The 22,796-nt window shown below is 35.5% G+C and overlaps 1 protein-coding gene across 1 annotated transcript in view; it reads left to right on the plus strand.

Annotated features, from left to right (window-relative positions):
• The window catches only part of LOC583085, a 300,967-nt gene that overhangs the window by 224,377 nt on the left and 53,794 nt on the right, over positions 1–22,796 (plus strand). Inside the window, exons 146-158 of the mRNA XM_030978601.1 lie at positions 375–479; positions 890–1,048; positions 2,503–2,649; positions 3,334–3,432; positions 4,402–4,500; positions 4,834–4,992; positions 5,964–6,101; positions 6,958–7,056; positions 7,475–7,633; positions 8,856–8,996; positions 9,657–9,755; positions 10,625–10,861; positions 12,176–12,313. Of these exons, the coding sequence (XP_030834461.1) occupies positions 375–479; positions 890–1,048; positions 2,503–2,649; positions 3,334–3,432; positions 4,402–4,500; positions 4,834–4,992; positions 5,964–6,101; positions 6,958–7,056; positions 7,475–7,633; positions 8,856–8,996; positions 9,657–9,755; positions 10,625–10,861; positions 12,176–12,313 (1,779 nt within the window). The remainder of the gene's footprint in view (positions 1–374; positions 480–889; positions 1,049–2,502; positions 2,650–3,333; positions 3,433–4,401; positions 4,501–4,833; positions 4,993–5,963; positions 6,102–6,957; positions 7,057–7,474; positions 7,634–8,855; positions 8,997–9,656; positions 9,756–10,624; positions 10,862–12,175; positions 12,314–22,796) is intronic.

A 22,796-nucleotide genomic window follows, 5' to 3' on the forward strand; every position in this document is an offset into this window, starting at 1 on the left:
GAAATTCCATACATTGAGATTGTTATCATGATATCTCAAGAACCACTGGAGATTTAAACTCCAAACTTGTTTAAATTGCTCTATGGCGGAGGCATCATTTTCGACTGCGCGCAGTCAAAATTCCATCTAGTTTTTCTCTGATGTTCTTCCACACTTGCATAATAAGAGTGATAATGCTCACAATGTATTTTCACCTCTCTCCAGAACTCGACCTTTACTTTAATGTATAATATGTGTTTACGTTGTCGAAAGTATAAATTTACTAGCTCCATGTCAATTCGCAGCATATGTTCACAAAGTCCTATTACATTAATTTGATGAACGTGGTTATGAGTGTATGGGACTAATATTTCATGATTGATTTTTGTGTACAGTACCTGGATGTCATAGTAAGCAGGCCTGCTACAATGGAGGGACTTGCCTGGAACACAGATGCTTCTGTAAACCAGACTTCACGGGAGAACTCTGTCAATTCACTGGTAAGATCCTGATAGGGGTCAAGTGTCAAGTGATTTGAGCACTCGAGTGTAGATGCAAAGGTCGTATGTTCGATCCCTGACACTGCCCTAATGTCTTTTGGCAATGCATTGATCTACATTTGCCACTCCATACCCAGGAGAGAAAGGGGGCCTGGTAGGATGACAAAAGCTTTTGTGATCGTAATTGCCATATGCCCTCATGATGACCATATGGTAGGAATAATCCCCACCGAGCGGAGATGGTGCACTTTCGTAGGATAGGTTTATAATCGAGGATTGTAGAGAAAATAATGCAGAGATTCTCTTCTAAGCATATGGATATTCTAATCGGGTTTAACGGTATGTATAGAGGTTAATTGTTCTAAAAAGCTTCTGAGATATGCCCTTTTAATCGTTTTATCTCATAACAGTGAGTATCGATGCCAACCTGCGTATTGAGCTTGATCCAGACAATGACTACACTGAGGGAGGGAATGTTAGTTTCCTCTGTATTACCAATGGATTGGATGCTCCTCTCAATCCAAGATGGCGGAAAGGAGACTACCAGTATATCCAGTCTTCGGTCTTTGGTAGGTATTACAGGCTCAATGGATGATGATGATGTTGATGATGATGATAATGATGATGATAAGAATGAAAGATGATGATGTGTTGATGCTTCTCTCAATCCACGATGGCGGAAAGGAGATTACCAGTATATCCAGTCATCGGTGTTTGGTAGGTAACAGGCTCAATGGATGATGATGATGATGATGATGATTGATGATAATGATGATTAATGATGATGATGAAAATGAACGAATGAATGATGATCAGGTGTTGATGCTCCTCTCAATCCAAGATGGCAGAAAGGAGACTAAAAGTGTATCCAGTCATCAGTCCTTGGTAGGTCTCAATGGATGATGATGATGATGATGATGATGATGAAGATGGTGATGATGATGAAGATGATGGTAAAGATAATGATGATGGTGATGATGATGAAGATGATGGTAAAGATAATGATGATGATGATGATGGTAAAGATGATGATGGTGATGATGATGAAGATGATGGTAAAGATAATGATGATGGTGATGAAGATGATGATGATGATGAAGATGATGATGGTAAAGATAATGATGATGGTGATGATGATGAAGATGATGGTAAAGATAATGATGATGATGATGATGATGATGGTAAAGATAATGATGATGGTGATGATGATGAAGATGATGGTAAAGATAATGATGATGGTGATGAAGATGATGATGATGATGAAGATGATGATGATGATGAAAATAATGATGATGATGATGATGATGATGAAAATGAACGAATGAATAATGATGAAGAGTTGATGCTCCTGTCAATTAAAGAAGGCGGAAAGGAGACTAACTGTAAGTCCAGTCATTGGTCACAGCTAGGTAGGTGGTAGCAGGCTCATTGAATGATAATGATGGTGATTATGATAGTGAAGGAAGATAATGATAATACTGATGATGAAAATGAATGATTGTTAGGAATCATTATCTTTGCATCGGTAGAACCGTTTCATTAGAATATCAAGGTAGTAAATTTACTTTTTTGATATGGCTAAATCTCATCGAAAGAGTCGTTGTGGATATGTCAATTTTACACTTGTAAATTCACCAGTATCGCAAAGTAAGATTCCTTTTTGGTATTTGAAAGTCATTTCAGTAAAATAGCTTTGATACTTTCAACATATAGTTATTTGCTTGTTAAAGATTAGAATGAGTTGATTTTATTATGTGACTGGTCATGCTTAAAATACAAGAACATTCTGGTGGTCATCTTTGAGAGTGGTAGAGTCTATTGCCAATCCGATGGTGATAAAAGATGATCCAGATGCTGATTGATTTGGTACGGGGTCGGTGAAATTGACTGATTATTAATCTGGTGATTGTAATTTTAATTAATTGCATAGCAATTGGTCTATATTACCGTATTAAAAATACAAAAGGAGAACTGAATGTACAGTGAACTAAAGAGATACGATGTGAATTTTACGTTTCTTTAGGAGAAGGAAGTCACATTGTCACATCCCGTAAGTCTGGTTTCATCACCCAACTGAGGATCATGAACGTCAGTGTTCAGGACAGTGCTACATACACCTGTAACGCAGGACCGTTGCAGCAGTCTATCTCGCTCACCATCTACAATAACAGTAAGTCTTGGTTTGGTTTGGTTTGGGTTTTATTTATGATTGTAAAATTTGAAATACAAACATTATAACACATACAAAAAAAACAATATACTAATTTTTTTACAAGGACTATTCTAGAATAATAACATTTTAAAATTAAAGTGAAGACCGAGGGATCAACCGCTTCAGATCAACCAAAAAATGTTATCTGTTTTTCCTTGAGGTCCAAAAATAACTAAAGTAAATTGATTGATTGATTCTTACTTACATGTAGATGATAGAATATAGTGAAATTAAATGCTTGGGATTTCAATAATCCCATACCTGACTGGTATAGATCATTTTCTACCATATTTAAAAGATTCATCACTTACTGTTGTGAGCCACCTTACAGCTTACAATTCTGCTTCTGACATTAGTAAACAATAATTTGTAAATAAACTTCACATTTTATATTCTTATTATACAGTATATTAAAAAATAATAATTCCCCGTCCAAGCCCAAATGAAAATTGCACTCCGCCATCTTTTAGTCACTGCAGGGAAAGTTCATACGCCTGAATCCCTTTCAGCAGTTTTTTAAATTTCATGAACATGTATAATTTGTTTTTGTCATGTGCAAAAGGAGGGGATTGATCATACGGTACGTTTTTTTCCATGTGGAGTTAACTTAAGTGATCGGAATTATGTTTCTTGTTCTTTCAGCCTATCCTTGCATCCCTCGTTGTGTCAATGGAGGGCACTGTATAGAAGGTATCTGTATTTGTCTTGAAGGCTACACCGGAGAAGCCTGTGATGAGCTGGGTAAGATGTGATCTTCATGTGTCAACTTTTCTCTTAATGGCAACAATGTTAATATACAAATAATACACAGCAGTGAGGGCATTAGTAAGAATTACCCACACAAGGTACCTTTGGAACAGTCTAATGATCAGTCATTAGAATTGGATAATGACCCGTCATTATCCAAATTACGTGTTAGGCAAAATAAATGCCTGGTCACGTGTACGCTTTCAACCAATCATTTGATTAGGATCTAAGTTTCGGAGTGGCCTAAATTCTTTGGAATAATCTCTTTCTTGAGATTTATTTTCCTAGTGAGAGAAGAACATTTTGTCTGTAAATCTATTATAAGTAAGAGGATTACTCTTTTTTGATTGCTACATGTATGACATATCATTTGCTATCTGCAAGAAGGTAGTAACGACTATGTACCGGGTTTCAGTTTTGTTCAGATATTATATTTAGAAATGTGTTTATCTCATTCATTTATTGGTTTCTTTAAACGTGTATAATGGTGTAGATTTGTCATAGTCGAGTGGTTTAAGCACTTTACTTGAAATTCAAAGGTTGTTGGGTTGATCTCGACATGGCCCTAATGTCCTTTGGCAAGGCACTAATCTACATTTGCCACCCCATACCCAATAGAGAAACGTGGACCTGGAAGGATAATGAAAGCATTTGTGATAATAATTGCCAGATGCCCTCACGGTGATCATATCGTAGGAATACTCCCCAGGGAGTGGGGATGGTGCTCATTGTGTGTGAATGAATCAGACAACGGGGTAATGATATCAGTAAAGTGCTTAGAAAGGGTATTTTGTATTAAGCGCAATATACATGCAGATTATTATTATTTATTCTTATATACAAGTATATGGAAGGTGATAAATATTATTGTAACAGTTTTATAAATATTTTTTCCCTTTTCACAAATTCGAATATAGATCACGGAATATATAATAATGCCAGATTATCATGTTCATGTTATAGTTCCAGAATGTCAACCCTTATGTGAGAACGGTGGGGAGTGTGTAGAAGGGGAATGCAGATGTCCTAGGGGCTTCAATGGAACAGCCTGTCGACACCAGAGTAAGTACACGTCTCCAAAATATTTAAAAAGGAAGAACAGTATATTGCAATATGTACATTAAAATTGGAATAGATCTACAAATTGTACCTCATAAAAGCAAATCTGCTTTATATTTAGGATTATACTTTTCTCTTGAATACTGTGCTACTCCCAATTATTCATTAGTAAGAGACCATTTAGTAATCACTCATTCATTTGTCATTTCCTCTAATGCCTGTATAGTCTGATAACTTGTTGGTCTAATGTTTCTTTTTTCTGTTTCTGATTTGGTCCAAAATTTATTTAGCCCAATGTCAATAAAACCATCAAACGTTCTCTTTCTTTTGATTCAGTTGTGGAACCCATCTCCATAGCCATCCACCCTGAGGAGGGCCAAGTCTTCTATACAGGAGAGAACATTGCCTTCCTATGCCTCACCCAAGGAACCTTCGCCCCAGAGAATCCTCAATGGAGAGACCCCAGTGGAAGGGTGGCTGGCATCAGGCAAACCAGTAAGTATTATTCACAGATATAGGTTAGTTAAAGGGGGTGTAGCGTGACGAGACTGTGTCTTTCCTGTGGCCTGACTCTGGACAATCGGGTATAATACGACGACACAAACGCCGTATTCACGTGTGTGCAACATACATGAAACAGAAGCATGAGGAGCACTTCTTTCTGTTTCGCAAACACTAGCGCACGCTGACGGTTAATCAAGTCCATTCGTTTACGTACAGTTGTCCAAAAGAAGTTGTAGATGGCGTTAACCAGTATATGCAATGCTACACCCCCTTTACAGTTACAGTCAAACCTGGCTCAATGGCCACCCATCTATTATGGCCCTTTATTTCGTCTTTATCTGGAACATTCCCCTTTGCTGCAATTGAAGGCAATTATATTATCATCAGAAATTGTAGAAGTACAAATGTCATTTGTTAATGCTTGTAAGTTTGTAATATGTAATGCTCAAGGCTAATCCTTTTGCCATAGTTTGATTCTCAGAAGCTCAGAAGTACATGGATGTTAAATACTTCTTTCACTCCTTGATTGTGTCAGTTTTTTGTACCAGAGTGTAGAGCAGGTTTCTGCTACTGTTTTTAGGGATGAGATGATGCTTTGCTGTTTATGTGTTGTGAATTGCTGGCAATAGACCAGTTCACGGTTAGCAAATGTCCCAAATGACCCAGAATATCCACAGATCTTCATAACATGAAGAGGTCCCACTTTGTACATTTTGAAATGATCACTCCTACAGTGATGGAAGTGCTATATAAATAGCCTTTGTTTCCACCTGTGTGTCATGGAGTGCACTGCTTGTGCATAAATGAATAATGATTACATAAAACTTTCATCAGCATGTATCCAGTATATTGTCTCCGTGTATTTCACAATCTGATCTGCAATGCCCTTTATCTGCTCATGCTCAGACTGCAACTATGAAATGGCTGATTGTTAACATGTGATAACTCATTATCTTTCTAAGGTGTGGACCGTATTTTCACCTTTGCTGTCAACTCCACTGCCACCAGGCTTTACATCAGACCCCTAGCTGAGGGAGATGCTGGCTACTTCACTTGTGCAACTGGCCCTCTGAACAGCACTATATTCATCAGTATTGAAGGTGAGCAGTTACACTGATTATGTTCAGGCAGACAAATTAGAATGGGGTAAATTGTGAATAACCTATCATGCCTCCTTTCATATTACAGACAGTTCCCAAGTATTGAACTTGTTCAAAAGCTGTATTAATGAATGAAGAGGCCGCTGCATACTCTACGATATGAGTGCCATGCTATTTTGGAAATGTATCACATTAACATTACGTGGACATTCAAACTCTTTCCCACTTTATTTTGAATAATAATGCGAACACTATGCATAGAAAATTTGCTTCATGGCAAATATTATAATTGGAATAAAGGCCAATCATATTCAAATCATATCCAATCACACAAATGGTCTCATGGCACTACGATTTGAAACCTCTATAATCTTTGAATGCTGAGACTATTTAGAACCTCAATTGTACATGTTAAAATCTTCATATCAACAATTTTCTGCTGAAATAATATCACAGATAAGTCATATAAATGTAATGTGACTTTTGCTTAAAGCCTCTCTAAAGTGTTGGGAGGCCAACAAAAATTGATAGCAAACATTCACTTTGATTGTATAATGAAGTGAAAAAGGATGTCATGTATTAACAATGACTTCTACAAGGATTTTAAGAATAAATGTGTTTGAAGACGTATAATAATGAAATAGTACACAATTTAGGTTTTCTGCGTACAACACAGAACCCAAGTTTTGTATTTTTTCATTTTTTTTGTTTCATATTCATCTTCAAATACATTTGTTCTTAAAACACTTGCAGAGTTGAGGGTCATATCACATCCTCTTTCACATCATTACACAATTTTAGTGAAATTTTGGCATCAAATCAAAGATGATATTTCATCACGTTTGTTTTCTTTTAGAACGCCCTTGTCCTCTGAACTGTGCTAACGGAGGAACATGTAGAGATGGCATCTGCTCCTGCCCCGAAGGCTACCAAGGATCTTTCTGCCAGATCGGAAGTAAGTCCATTTTCTCTTCTCTCTGACTCTTTCTCTCTCTCTCTCTCTGAAATCCCTTTGTTTTTGTCTTTCTGAATTAAAATTTTGGTTGCTTCCTTCGCCTCTATGCATAGGCGCTCGTATGCCACATGTGTAATTTTAACCAGCAGAGCCACGAACAGCTTTTGCCATTGAATATTCATGATTTAATCTCTGTACTTATCATTTATTCTTAGTTGGGTTCCAGTCATCTATTGTCATCATCCCGAGTATAGAAAAGAGTCCGATGGTTGGTAATCATATTGAGTTCTTGTGTAGGACCAGCGGAACCATGAACAGTTTTTGCTAATGAATATTCATAAGTTCATCTCTTCATGAATATAGCATCCAGCCTATGAATATTCATGACTTCATCTCTGTACTTCTCATTTATTCTTAGTTGGGTTCCAGTCATCTATTGTCATCATCCCAAGTATTGAAAAGAGTCCGATGGTTGGTGAGGATATTGAGTTCTTGTGTAGGACCAGCGGAACCAATGCTCCAAGGTATCCATTTTGGAGGAACCCTAATGGCAAGGTCATCTCATCGAACCCCTCGAGTAAGTTCACATAATAATAATAATAACGTTTTATTTATCCAGGGTAGCCACTTCAGTTATGAAACTGTTCTTCCAACGGACCCTGCATAACATAATATGTTATTACTACACTTCTCCAATCTTATATGCTGAGCGCCTGGCTAGAAGGCAGAAGGTCCAATTGTTATAGGTTTTTGGTATGACTTGGCCGGGGTTCGAAGCCACGACCTCCCGTTCATGAGGTGAGCGCTCTAACTACTGAGCCACCATGCCACCATGTCTTTTCTAGATAAAATCTATAAGGTAGGGTTGATGCGATAAGAACCTGTTATTGAATTTCCTGAAAGGGCAAGTGAAATTTTGTATTGAGTTGAATTATTGAAAATCAAAATTGAAGAAAGAGATTTGTAAATTTTCTAAATATGATATCATTATAAGGTATTCATATTAATTCCGGAGAACCCTAACAGCAAGATCTTCTCTTCAAATACATTAAGTAAGTTCAGATCTTCTCTAGACAATGTGCTTCCGAAATGGCTCTGAAATCTGTTCTTAATTTTCCTTAAAGGGGCAATGGAAGGTTTGTATCTAGTCAAATTATTGAAAATCGTAATTGAAGAAAGAGATTTTAGTTTTTTTTAATTTGAGATTATTGTAAGTGTATTCGTTCTGGAGGAATCGTAACAGCAAGATCATCTCTTCAAATCCGTGAAGTAAGTTCAGATCTTCTCAAGATTGTAATAAGGATTAGAAAAGTAAGTTCACAGTTTGTCTGGGTAGTATTTATTGAGATTGGTGAAGAAATATCCTCGAATGACTTTGAACGTTCTGATGACTCATTCAGAGGGGATCGAGGTAGACCATTTTCAGGTCCACCGTGTAACTTTAAAAAAGGTTTTGATTTAACCCTATATTGGTCTTCAGAATTAGGGGAGGGAGGCATTTGATCTTACTGTGGAAAATCTTTGAATACAGCATCACCACATTAATTTTTACAGCTTTAAAAAATAGTTCTCTAAGACTAAAATGCTACTTTTATCCTCTACATCGTTTTGATAAATGTACTTGTAAAAAATAAACTTAAGTTTTCAAACAAAGAAAACATGAAAACAGAAATACATTAGAAATAGAAACTATAAGATGGAAAATGAATTAATGAAACCGTAAGATTACTTCTGTCTTATAGAAGTAGAAATACACTATTCACAAACATATTATTTCTGTGCTCTCTGATGTTTCTCAGTTCGGGATCACCGTGTTTACACCCAGCGTCTTTCAGACTACGAGACCAAATTGATCATCCATAACTTCACCAACGATGACATGGGCATCTACCGCTGCAACGGAGGCCCTCTTACAACCACCTTCACCATCGTCCTGGCAGGTAGGTTCGAAGCACATGTTGATAATAATAATAGTCTGTTCTTGTAACAGACATGATCTAACATCCCTATGCACTTCCAAGTAGCTTTGGAATTTATTAAACTAGCTTTACCTGGGGCATTCGTTACCAGTGCACTGCATTTCAAGGAATAGACCCACCAGGTACCCATTTACATCACCTGGGGGAGTGTGGCAAATGAAGATGATTGTCTTGCCAAAAGGCGTAAGTGTTGTGGCAGGGATGTTTTCAGAAATAATAGGATAAAAGACGAACTTGATGTTCATCAATCTTTGGTCGTATGCCTTTCAAAATATATAAGGTATCCCTTGGAATTGTAATGAGAGAGAGCACAAACATGAATATTTGCTCTCCCATCTTTTTGAATAATCTTGCGATCCTCCTTGTATGAATGGAGGAACATATAACAATGAATTTTGTATTGCCTATTGATATCAGTTTTCCTGTTTTAGACTTAGGGATGTTGGAGAATTTACCATTTGAATTATGCAATTATAAAAATAATGATGACTTGGAATTTAGAGGAGATAGAGAGGAGGAGAGAGAGGGGGAAAGAGATAGATAGATATAGAGAGAGGGAGAGAGAGAGAGAGAGGGAGAATACAGAACATGTAATGGAATTTTTCTCTCCCTATCTTTTAGAACGATCATGTGATCCACCCTGTATTAATGGAGGAATATGTAACAATGGAGTCTGTGACTGTGCTGATGGATTCATTGGTGGACACTGTGAACTCACAGGTATGCTTCTTTCTACATGATAATAATATTTATAGTAATACCGAAAACGAAAATACTGATGATGATGATAATTATGATAATGATAATAATGAAAATAATAAAGAAAATAAGAAAAATAAGAAGGTGAAGAAGAAACAAAAGTAAAAGGAGGAGAAGAGTAATAATAGTATATTACAAGAATAGTTCTCCTAGTACTACTATTTCTACTGCCACTACTGCTTTGACTACTACTACTACTGCTAGAAATAATGAGAATAATACTATTGATGATGATGATAACGGAAGTCGGATTTATAATGTAGATTTACCTGAGGATACGAAACACTTACACAAATTAGCTGAGCTACCTTGGTAACAATCCTTAAGCATTCAAGAACTTCCTTCCTATGGGAAGCTATACACACTACACCGATGGAGACTGAAAAATTGTTTGTTCAGAGCCAAAAGGGTGTTAACTCTGTATTGAAACAGTTCATGCCTTTCTGGTTCTAAATAGATGAAATGTAGATCAATGTCTTACGGAAGGTTGTTAGTACCATGGTAGGGATTTGAACCCTTAACCTGTTGGACCATAGCTCAGACTAATTCACTTCTTTATATCACCTCTACACATTTACCATGATAATCTAACATGATATCATTATCTCCCCCCTCCTTTTGTTTGTTTTTTAAGAAGAAGAAATATACATATATATATATATACATGCATTTTATGTGAGTGTATATACATAAATTTAAATTTAAAACAAATTTGTTATAGTATTCGGCAATAATGGTCATTAACTGACTGAATAGCCTAGATTAAACAACAACAACAACAACAACAACATACCAACACCCTAAATGATAAATAATTCCTCCCTCTATAGGATGCTTCCCAATGTGCATCAATGGAGGAGTCTGTCGGGAGGGGCTGTGTCTTTGCCCGGCGGGTTACGTTGGAGACCACTGCCAAGTCCTACTTCCAGTCAGCATTAACATCGTCCCCAGTCAGGATTCGGATCCACGCCTGGGGGGTACAATCAGTTACCTCTGCTCTGTGAATGATACCAACTTGGTAGAACCACCAGTCTGGAGGGACCTTGCAGGGGTGGACATCTCATACGGTAAGAAACCGGCCTGATAATTACCCTATTTAAATATGTTTCCTGATTTAAAAAAAAAATTATTTTACCAATTTTTTTTCTCCTCCCAATATATTTTTTGTTCCAGATTTTACCCCGACTTTCCCTATTTTTCCTTATTTTCCTTATTTTTCCCCAACTTTCTTACTCAAAAGGGAGGAAAGTTGTTAAATGCCATATTTTGAGGAATTAAAGAAAAAATAGTGCTTACTATCACCCCTGAAGAAAGCATTCATTAGGACATTATTATGAGTTATATGAATTTCAAGGATCCACATCTAAGGGTACAATCAGTAACCTCTGCTCCGTGTAGAACCACCGGTTCAGAGGAACCTTAAAAGGTTTGACATCTCATATGGTAAGACAACATGCTGTAGTACATGATAAGGTATTTCGGGAGATCCATGTCTAAGGGTACAATCGGTAACTTTTGCTCTGGGTAGAACCGCCGGTCCGGAGGAACCTTGAAAGGATTGACATCTCATACGGTAAGATAGTATTCTGTAGTACATGATAAGGTATTTCAGGAGATCCATGTCTATGGGGTACAATCAGTTACCTCTACTCTCTGAATGATACTAACTTGTTTGAACCACCGGTCTGGAGGAACCTTGAAAGGATTGACATCTCATACGGTAAGACAGTATTATGTAGTACGGTACATGATGAGGTATTTCGGGGGATCCATGTCTCGGGGGTACAATCAGTTACCTCTCCTCTGTAAATGATACCAACTTGTTAAAACCACCGGTCTGGAGGGACCTTGCAGGGCTGGACGTTTTAAATTGTGAGACACTATCTTTAAATTCCATGGTATCTTATTATGAGTCGGCAAGGTATTTCCAGCTGTTTGCGAGCTATCACCAATGAACACATTTCATATATTGTCATGTGCCTATCAGTATGTATTAAGGGATGTACGGTCAAGAGATGTACACTTTTCGACTACATCCATGCTCCACATTTCATTATTTACATTCTGAAAACTCTTAAATACTAGAGAGTTCAGCAATTTGAAGAAAAAAAAGAAGTTTTTTACCCTTCTCATAACAATATCATATTTTACATATTAGAAGTGTGTATCATGTTTGAAACTTCAGATAAAAGAGCAGCTTCATAATAGGTTTCTTTCTTCGTTTTTCTGAGAAGTATGAACAATATTCTTGTTCTAAGCCCAATTGATTAGTAATAAACAGCACACATACTTTCATTTGCATCTCAAAAAAACTTTAAAGAAGTTATCTGTATAGTTTACATTCTAAATGAAATTATATATTTTCTTCCTTATTCCCTCAGACCTTGGCCGTATCCGTGTAGAGAATCCATCCCTAGGTGAAACACGCCTTATCATTTACAACCTCCAGGAAACAGACACAGGCACCTACACTTGTGCAGCCGGCCCTATAGAGGGCAGTGTCTATGTTGCCGTCCAACGTGAGTAATCTCTCTTTCATTTATGATCCCTGTACGGGTTGTATCATTTTACAATAGTAGGTTGTGGAAAAACCTCCATGATTATGAAAAGTCATGTTTCCTGTCTCCATTTGTTTTGTTTTTATTATGAAATGTTTTCCTATCATACACATATGTCACTGTAATTCAAATGTTTAATATTTTATGAATTAACACAATATGGTGGATATAATAAGAGGTTAAATGCATAGATCTACATCAGTTGAATGGTATTTTTGATAAAACTTATGTATTTGAGTTGATGTTGTGCTGGTGATTGTGATAATGTAGAGACTACATAGAACCGTAATTTTTTAATCAGCTCGTAGTATAACCCATTATCTTATAAATCGTTGTTGGAGGTTTAAGAATATCCTTTAATTTATGAGAAATGATGATGAGGAGTGAATGCAGTGAAATAACTACTGACCTCACTTTGAAGGCTGTTCAGGGATTTCAAAGTTGATGTGATTGTGATGAATGAAAACAACATGTACCGTATTTGCCGGCGATAAGGCCACTGCTCCGCAAAGGCTGTACCCCCATCTTTGACATATCGTAGCGGGAAAAAAACAGAAAAAAATAACACTAAAAGGATCAAACAAAATAATCATAATTTTCTTGTAGAACACTATTTTTTCTACAAACTGATACCAAATTCATCAATATTCTTACAAATTTACAGGAAGTTTACCTAAACAATGATCATAATTTAGCAAATCTTCATCGATTTTGAAGCTAGTACTGTATCACAGGCAGATTTTTGATCTGTCTTTGTTGACTCTTGTTGCGCATAGGCTGCACCCAGAATTTTTTATATTTTCTCTTCCGAAACTATTGCAGCCTTTACGCCGGCAAATACGGTATACATGCACGTATGACTTCAAATGCATAAATTATCTCATTCAATATGGACTTCTTTTAAAAAGAGCTGACAATGTTTCAGTGCTCTAAGAATGGTGCTGTACCAAATCTTCTAACAGGTTTGATATACATTGAGCAAAAACTATCATAAGTATCTCTTCAAATAAAACGATTCACAACGTAATATGGAAAATGGTGTTCTGCGGAGTAATACAATGATACAAAGTTTCAAAGTTTAAAGCTCTAGGAGTTACATTTGTATTGCAGCTGCATGACAACTGCACTTGCAGTTAATAGCTGAGTCAGATACATGTATTTATCATTTCTCTCCATGTATTAACATTTAGACTGGATTACATGTAAATGTATGTAAATGCTATGTATAGACGTGAATTCATTATAGTATTTATGATATTTTTTCGAAAACTGTATAGAAAATGAAACGATTGTTCCTGCATGCATTTTTTCTACATATATCAAAATTGTATTCTTATTAAATCTTTACCTTTTGAGACAATTTGTTACCTTCTCTAAGTTCTTGTAAATGTACAAATGTATAGCATTGATTTTATTTGTTTAATAACGATCAACTAATCCACAAGTATTTTATAAAATGGGAGGTATCTCCTTTTAAGGCGTATAATAATTTTCTTTTTTACAGATCTCATTTATCAGAAGTGACATGGCTCATGATTTATTTGATGTGCTTTTTCAAGACACGTTATATATTTTTTTTACAGATGTAGTTTTTGTGTGTCTCAAAGCCAGTGTTAAATACTATTTTATGACATACATTGGAATTATGATTATGTAACATAATGTAGTGAATTACAAAATATTACATTTGATATCTGTGTAGCGGTTACTGTAAAATATGTACCCTTAATATTGTTTATTATAATAAACTCAACTGTTTCCCAAATTGGTTTCCCTGAGTGATTTCAACAACCTTGGAACATTTTCCAAATGTAGTATGTAGGGATGTTGTAGTTGTTATTTATTATTAGGAGATATATTGTGTCAGAGTTCAATGCAACTATCCATTTTCTTTTTGTATAAAACTGTATATAGTTATAGTTATCTCCAACTACATGTAGATTTGCAAGCTATGAAACTATCCTCTTGTTTGCTCTAGTAGCAAAATGAACACTTCCAATATGAATAATATTCTTCAGCATACAGAGCAATCTGAAATACTTACTGCCAAGAACTATGATTCTGAATAGATAAACAATATATTGCAAATTAACCCACTAACTACTGAATTATCTAATTCCCATATGCTTAATACAGGGAACACCCAGTTCCAGTAAGAAATGGGTTAATGCTACATTGCAGACATTCATACATTTTCCTTCCCATCAATATTTGTAAATCATAACACTTCACAATATTTTCTTTCTTAAAAGTAGTACTTTATTCTTCAAAAATACATATCAAGAAAATGTTTCACTGCGGTGACACATTACACATAAACAATGATTAAGCAATATATTAACAAAAATCATATCACCTAATTAATATAAGGCAATCAAGTAGATTAAATTATGGTACATGACTATCCCCAAACCAATATAGTTCATTATGCAGCTACATGTACAAATATACTAGTTGAACATAAAACTAAGCACTTTATGAAACTATACTTAACTTGTTACAAATGATTCCAGGTTTACTATTGCGTAGGGAATTGATACATAATGTCAAGGCTGATTTTGTAGATTATAGGAAACCTCTACAAAAAACTGTTTACACCTTTCTCCTAAACTTGACAGATTGAAAGAGAATATTTTCCTTTTGTCAATTGTGTGTGGTTCCTGTTAGGTTGGGGAAGAACACCAGGATGAAGGCATTTGCCATGTTTATCTTCCTTTTTGTTGAAGGTTGTGAAAACAAACTAACCATATATTTTCGGATTGTTTTGAAGTCTAACGCAAATGGCATATGTGACTTTTAAAACTCAAAGTACAAACTTAAGTCCAAACTATACCTGTCCTTGTATACATGACAATTTTTATAAAGAAGTGCTGTTGACTTGCACCTACTAATCTTTGCAAAAGTGATTTGTGGAAAGTGAGCTCATTTTTCATAGATTATGTATGAAATTTTAAAAATAATTAATTTGACAATAAGGTCATTGTGGTAAAGACAGGATTGCTCTTGTGCGTGTGTGTGTTGATTTTTAATCAGTTGATCTTAAAGAATAGCAAATATCTGCTGAGACATATAATCCTGAGTTTAAATAGGTCAGCCAATGGCTACCTACATGCAAAATAGAGAGTTTTATACAGCCACATACCTATAATTATGCATCTGGTTATAATTTAGGGAGTTTTAAAGGAAGTTATGGTTTTCCTCTTTAGGATCTTGTTAAATTGACCAGAAACTTGGACATGAAACAAGGCCTCTCTTAGGAAGGATTAAAGCTCTATATCATGGGTCATATTTTCAGAGAAAATTAACTTTGTATGACCCCTGAATCATTTTATAGTTTTGATGCACGTGAATAGACTTTGAATGTCAAACAAAACAGAATAGAAAAGCATGGGGTTGGTGCTATGATAATAATGATAATAAGAAAAATAAGAATAACAGTTAAAATAAGAATAAGAATAATAGAAAAAGTAAGAATAATAATGATAATTAGATATTAATTATTATTAAAAAAAACAATAATGGTATATCTTGTTTATCTGGGGTAGCTTCCTCAGTATTAGCACCGTTTTCCCAGACGGCCCTGCAATCTTAATATTACCCAGCTCTAGCCGAGCTACCATGAAAAGGCACTCAAGGGGCTCATCACCTCTTTGTCTTTACCACATTTATAGATAATAACATTTCAATATTATTCTTTTTAATTAAAATGTTCAGGCAATTATTTATTAAAAAAAATAAATATTATACTGCTCTCCTGTTGTTCTATGCACCTAATGCACTTTCTCCAGGGCATTTAGTAATGCTCACATACCCTATAGCATTGCTTCAGAAATACTCTTTTACATTTCATAAGGACCATTTTTTGAGCCTCTCTTGTTTCTGCTCTAGTTCTGTTGCAATTGTTGCAAAGTAGTTTCAAACTATATTGGATATTTATTATTGCACGATCTCTCTTTCTCTTTCTCTCTCTTTCTCTCCCTCCCTCCCTCTCTCTCTTCATCTCTCTCTTGTTAACTTTATCTTGCTACCCCCCCTCATGTATTTTCCTTTCATTTTATAAAGTTTAATTTCTCTTTCTCTTGCTCAACCATGTTCTTTCTGCCCTTTTCTATCTTAGGATTCTCACAGTTTATTTTTTTATTACCTGCTCCAATGACCTTAAAATTGAACCCCAACTCTCTGCACCTCTCCCTCCCCTTTCCCCAACTCTCTTCTCCTCTCCCTCCCCTTTCCCCAACCCTCTTCTTTTCTTTTGCTTTTCTCCTCTATTTACGTAATACCCTTTTCCAAATAAAACTTCATCATCTTCTTTCTCCCTCTATCTGTTCCTCTTCCCCATTTTACACACAGATCACACCTCTCCGTCACACTCTCCCTCTTGATATGTTTCTGCCCTCTCTCTTTTTTCTGTCACTTGTCTGTCTATCTTCTATGACTTTTTTCTACTCTCTCTTCCGACTTAACCACTTCATCACAAATCCCATTCTCTGAAATTTCTCTGAAATTCCATTATAGTGATTACAGCTGTCCAAAATGTATGACTTTCTTATTGTTTGCACAATTTCGATCAAACTTTCACCAATCTGCTTCTCTAATTGTTCTGCTTCTCTATTTGTTCTACTTCTTTGCAGAGCAATGTACTATCGATTTTCCTTTTCATAAGCTACTTCATTTGGGTATCATAATATTAGTCTATTCCCAAGACCTTGATGCTGACAATAATAAGCTGTTTAGTGTTCCTGTAGTTGTTACTGTGTTGGTTTCATACATGTCTTCATAGTATAATGCATACAGGACAAGAATGTATTACTAGAAATAAGCTGATAAGTGTTTACAACCAACCACTACAAGGGGTGTTTCACAAAGACTAAGATCGACTTTAAGTTGGACTTAAGTATGACAGGACATTCATGCCACTGGTTGGTCTCACTATTAGTCTCTCATTTATGATCCATAGATATTATTTTTTCCTTCAATAATGAACTATCAAAACATGTAAAGTTATGTAGATTTGTCCCTTGAGAGACCAATGCCATTAAATGGTGAGAGCAAACAGTGGCAGAAACGGCCTGCCATAGTTAAGTCTGACGTAAAATCAATCTTAGTCTTTGTTAAACACCCCCCCCCCCCCAGGTTTTGTCCAGGTGAATCATGGATGACATATTCAGTAGTTTTTCTGTTTTATCAGCACCTAGATATTGGCACTCTACAAATTTCTGGATTTGATTGATTGGATAGTGTTGTTGTTGTTCATATGTTTCGTCATTTTAAACTAAAAGGATCTTTTCATCTGTTTGGAGCCAGAAGGTTGTTTGTAATATCATTTTATACAGAATTTATGCCTTTCCGGCTCCAAACAGAAGGAATTACCTCCGCCTACTTGCTAACTCAAGGCTCTATGACTCAGCCTCCCTTATTTCCAAAGCTGGGTCAAATTCACAAACAGATATAGAATTACTCATACAGAAGTATCCTTCTAGACTGAGTAATCTTCCTGAGTGTACTTATGTGATGATGAAGTTGAGCTGGGACTTGTCAAGTTCATTTAATACAATCTTATTCCATTTAAGATCTACATGTATGGTCCGCTATCCCTTGGGGTGTCAGCCATCTTTTAAAGATTATAAAGAATGAAAGACTTGTGACCTCGAAGTAGGGTACCGGTAGTCAAGATGACCATATTGAAAGAAATTTCAAATTTAGTGACTACTGTTCATTACATTTAGATCCTTTATTTGTGTGGATAAGATTATAAACAAAGAATAGAAGCACAGTGCCTTCAGTTGCGCCTCTCCAAAGTTTTGGAATAAACTACCACTAGACACAAGAAAAGCCTCATCTGTTGTTGCCTTCAATGTTTTGTTGAAGAAGCACTTGTTTTCAGGAGCTTTTGAATATATATATATATATTTTTAAGTGTGTGTCTGTAAGGTAGCACTGTTAGGATTTTTTTCTTTATCACAGCACAGTAGAGTATTTATATTGTAGCTGTGTTATATAAATTGATCTAATTAAAATTATTTGCTTTCTTACATTTTCCTCCATCAATCACTTTTGATTCTCACTAACATTCTGAACTGTCAATTTTCTTAAAAGCGAGATCTATGTGTAGTACATTCATATCCAATAAGAGTTACATATGATTATTATGGGTGGTCATAAATATTTCCAACTTCAATCTGCAAATAGCCTTTAGTTATTCATATTATATCTCAATGTTGCTGTCTATTGCTTTAATTATCTAGAATTCTAGATCTTGCTGAGATAACTGGTTACATATTGTATAGAAAAGATCCAGTGCATTGTTGAATTTGAATAAAAATTATAGTAAGAATTCATAAATATTATGGGTCGATGCATGGCAAGTGTTCAATAATAAGACATCACACAACAGGATTTACTAGAATTTATTGCAAATGAAACAAAACTTTGAACTAGTACAATACAAAAGTATTGTAGTATCGAGTTTATAATCACAGTTTCGACAAATCTAGAATTCAACAGATTAGATTTAAATTCATTTGTAATTGCCAAAAAACGAATCTCTTCATATATTTCAGGACAGAGACAACAGAGCAAAGATATGATAGGAAATCAAAATAATATTAAAGGTATCGTTTAATAATGTTAAATCTGAGATGCATGGCCGTATGTGTTATCAGTGTCTGTGATATGTTGTAACATTGAGGCCCTAAACAAAATTGCGCTTCAAAATGATCATGAAGTGCCTCCAAAGAATAATAATCTTTGAGTGACTGGTATAACCATACTCATTTTTCCCAATAAACAGTAGTGTTATAAAACGTTAGGAAAACAAATTTTTGAATTTCGATTTCAAATCTGAATCATAAATATCTTGATAATCAGACGGGCAATCGGCTTGTAAAAGTCACAGGTTCCTGACTGACCTAAAGGTTTATAATTATCATTGCAGCTTGAGCTAAATTCAAGATTTTATTTCAGAATCTGAGACAAAGTTACCCAATCCCTTTAAGTGAATCAATAAGGTACAGATGATATATTAGAGAAGCTGTCATGTCATCGCGAGGAGTAAAGGTACCGGAACAATTTATCACCCTCAATGGGAATAATGTAGAAGTGACTGCTTCCTTCATAGACATGTATGGGAACCCTATTAATTACTGAAATACCTGCCAAGTGATGTAGGGTATATTAGCCGTACCCTTTCACTAACCCCTTGCAGAAATGGAATATTGTACAATCTTTTGTACCATGACTATATACTAATTTAGTGATTAAGCTTCTCTTGTGCATATCCTTCCTATAATGAATGTCTTATATAACAAAATGTCTTGTCATGAAATTTCATGTAGGAAATAGGGTTTTAGACATGGTTTTGATTGAGAACTTGATAACAAATATATATAGTGCCTTGTATCTCCGTAACCAGTTATCTCCCAAAACCCTTCCCCCTAAGGTCTCCAAATTCTCATTTTCTATTAAAAACTAGTTGTTAAGCGCACTTGGACATGTATGGAAAATTCTTATGATTAGTATTATATTGATATTGTGGTATTATTTGAGAATACTATATCTTGCCTGCCTCTTACACTGTACAACTGGTGTGGTTTTCTATTGCACATAGCCACAAAATTGTTTATTTCCCCTTTCAATGGTTAAAGAAAATACATGACTATAATATAGGTCCAAAAGATGAGCGTCACAACATACTGTTTTGTGATCATGACTCTCTGCCTTATTTGCAGATGGCCTTAAAGTCTTGTGGGTTTAAAGTACATGTATATTGTAATTGATTCAATCTTGTTTTGTCCTGTAGAGGTTAATGTAGGTCCAGGGTTGTGATGAGGCACTTTGATGCCAAATTTGTGGGGGTGACGAACATAAGATGCGTTTGATTGATTTAATTAGCCCGTCTTGGCTCTTGTTTTTATGGCTAAAACAGCTTGTCTGTGAAACTATATTACAAAAAGAGATTGGCTAAAACATACTTTATAACATAATTCATTCATGATGTGAAATTGATATTCATCTGGTATTCACTTGAACTAAAATGTTGAACTCTTTTTATATGTGACTCAAAATATCTCCCTGTGCCATGTTGTATCTATCATGGTATAGATATCCAATGTACCAAGGTACCAAAATCATTCAGCTATTTCCAGTTCAATATAAATTTATACCAGCGTTAAAAGGGTTATCGAGCTAATCGAAGAACAGAAATAGGTAATATTGTGTCACTGTGTTGCACAAAGCAATTCTTCTTCAATTGGTGCATATTGATTTGTGCAAAAGTGCATGTGTGGCAAACTAGGGACCATCCACAGAGATGAAAAAGCAGCTGAAGTTTTAATAATTATGTAAATAAGAGGGAGACAAAGGGGTAATCATAGAGATATAAGTGAAAAAGAGGTTGGGGGGGGGGGTAAGAGGGATGGAGATGGGAGGCAAAGAGACAGCAGCCAGACAGAGAGGAGAGAGAAAAACAGAAAGGGGTAGAGGGAAACAGATAGATACTATTCTTCCAGGATATTTCATGTGCCAAGAAATCAATCATATATTCTAAAACCACCATAGATGCTGTGACAGATAGGAAGAAGATTATCCTCCCACACCTTCTGTTATTCATCAGCAATCACCACTAATTTCATAAGCGAATGCATCGTTCATTATATTTATTCAGGAAGGAATAAATGCCAAGAGTTGGGCCCGCACGAAGAAGAGGGAGGAAATTGAATAAAAACAAAACAACATTGGTTAGGTTGGAATTTTGCACTGACACTGAAACATCTTTATGGTTAGCTAAAGTGAAAGAGATGGGGATAGGGAGGCGACATCTAGCAAATATTGGCTGTAAAATTGCCTGTTTTACATGGACGGTATCAAATATGGCCAATAACCAAAGATTCCCTGTCTTTGGTATTACAGTTCTTTGCTGGTATCCTACTGGTAGCCTAGTTACATTCCTTATCTTGTCTTGATATAGGATTATACTTTTATTTTCCCTTTTAACTCTTTGTTTGCTTTCTTCACCTCTCTACACGTCTGCTTGTTTGCCTTACTTACAATTTTGCACAAAACAATAGCCACCAGCTGATGGAGAGATGCTTCGTGCAACATAATTGCTGTTGAAAATTACTAATTTCCAGTCTTAATTAGTTTCAACTCTACTGTTGTTACACTGGTATACATTAATTTGCACTGGCAACAGTTAAATATCTTGAAGCCTTTGGTATATCTATCCCATGTTAAGTACAGTGCAGCACAGGGAGATTATTTGTGTGGCATTTAAAGAGTTAATCACTAGGAATAATTTGTCAGATCAAGTAGACAAACCAACCAACCAACCAAATTGAGTGAGTGCTACAAGAGATAAGCTCGCTCATGATTATTTATAATCCACCTAATCCATGTGGATTAAAGACCATCACTGATGGGCTTGGCTAATTAGACTAATGACGTTTTGGAGCTCATATCTCAACACTAATTAAGTACCTTTTCAAAAGCATAATTTTTGTTTTAAAATCCAATATGTGTATCTTAGAGTGAAAATTAGGTAGCAGCAATTGATGTAAAAATAATAATAATAATACTCAGGTTTTATATAGCGCTTATTTAGAATCACCAGCAATTCATGTAGCAGCAATTTATGTTGCGCATGTATAAATCCCAGGGGATGATCAATGCACCTACAAAGTACTTTTATTGACCTGGCTTTAGCCTACCTGCCCTATGTAATAGGCTAAAAGAATTCAAGGAATATATTCCTACCATGTACCCATTTACTACACCTACATCTGTAGATGAATGTCTTGCCAAAGGACATAAGTGCTGTGGCATTGTTAGAGTATTGAATTATTTTGTACAGAATATTTCACAAAAACTAAAGTGTTCAAGTGATGAAATGGAAAAGAGGATTTAATTTCAGGATTTAATCCCAGCGCATTTCATTTGAAAGATTCCATGACAAATTTTGTCTGGCATGCCACCAATAGAGGAAATTTCCTGTCGTGGAAACTTAACTTATTAAGGGAACTAAGTCTGCTTTGAAGGAAGTGTAGGATCTATTTTCCCCCTTATTTGTTTTGGTCATGGTTTTTTTGTCTTCTATTCTTTTGGCGTTTGATTCTTCTGTTTAGCATTTTCCTCTGTACCCTAATTTTCTGTTTTTGTATGCTTTGTATCAGTTCCTTTATAAAGTTTATTCCGTTTCTATGATTTACCTTCATAGGTTATAGACAAACTCCCTGTCTTTGTTTGCTTATTTTCCATCCTGCCCTCTCTTAAAATTGTTTTTTATTTGCCTCATTCAATATGATATACCGTTTTCATGTTTAATGTATTGAATAAGGTTTTGCCTTGATTTGACTTGATTTTCTATAGACGCTAGCCTGAGTTATCTCAATCCTAGCATTTAAATGAGATACCCTTCATCCCCCTACACCCCCTGCCATCTCTATTTTAT

This window comes from Strongylocentrotus purpuratus, unplaced genomic scaffold, assembly GCF_000002235.5.
Source record: "Strongylocentrotus purpuratus isolate Spur 01 unplaced genomic scaffold, Spur_5.0 spur5_scaffold_1, whole genome shotgun sequence".
NCBI lineage: Eukaryota > Metazoa > Echinodermata > Echinoidea > Camarodonta > Strongylocentrotidae > Strongylocentrotus > Strongylocentrotus purpuratus.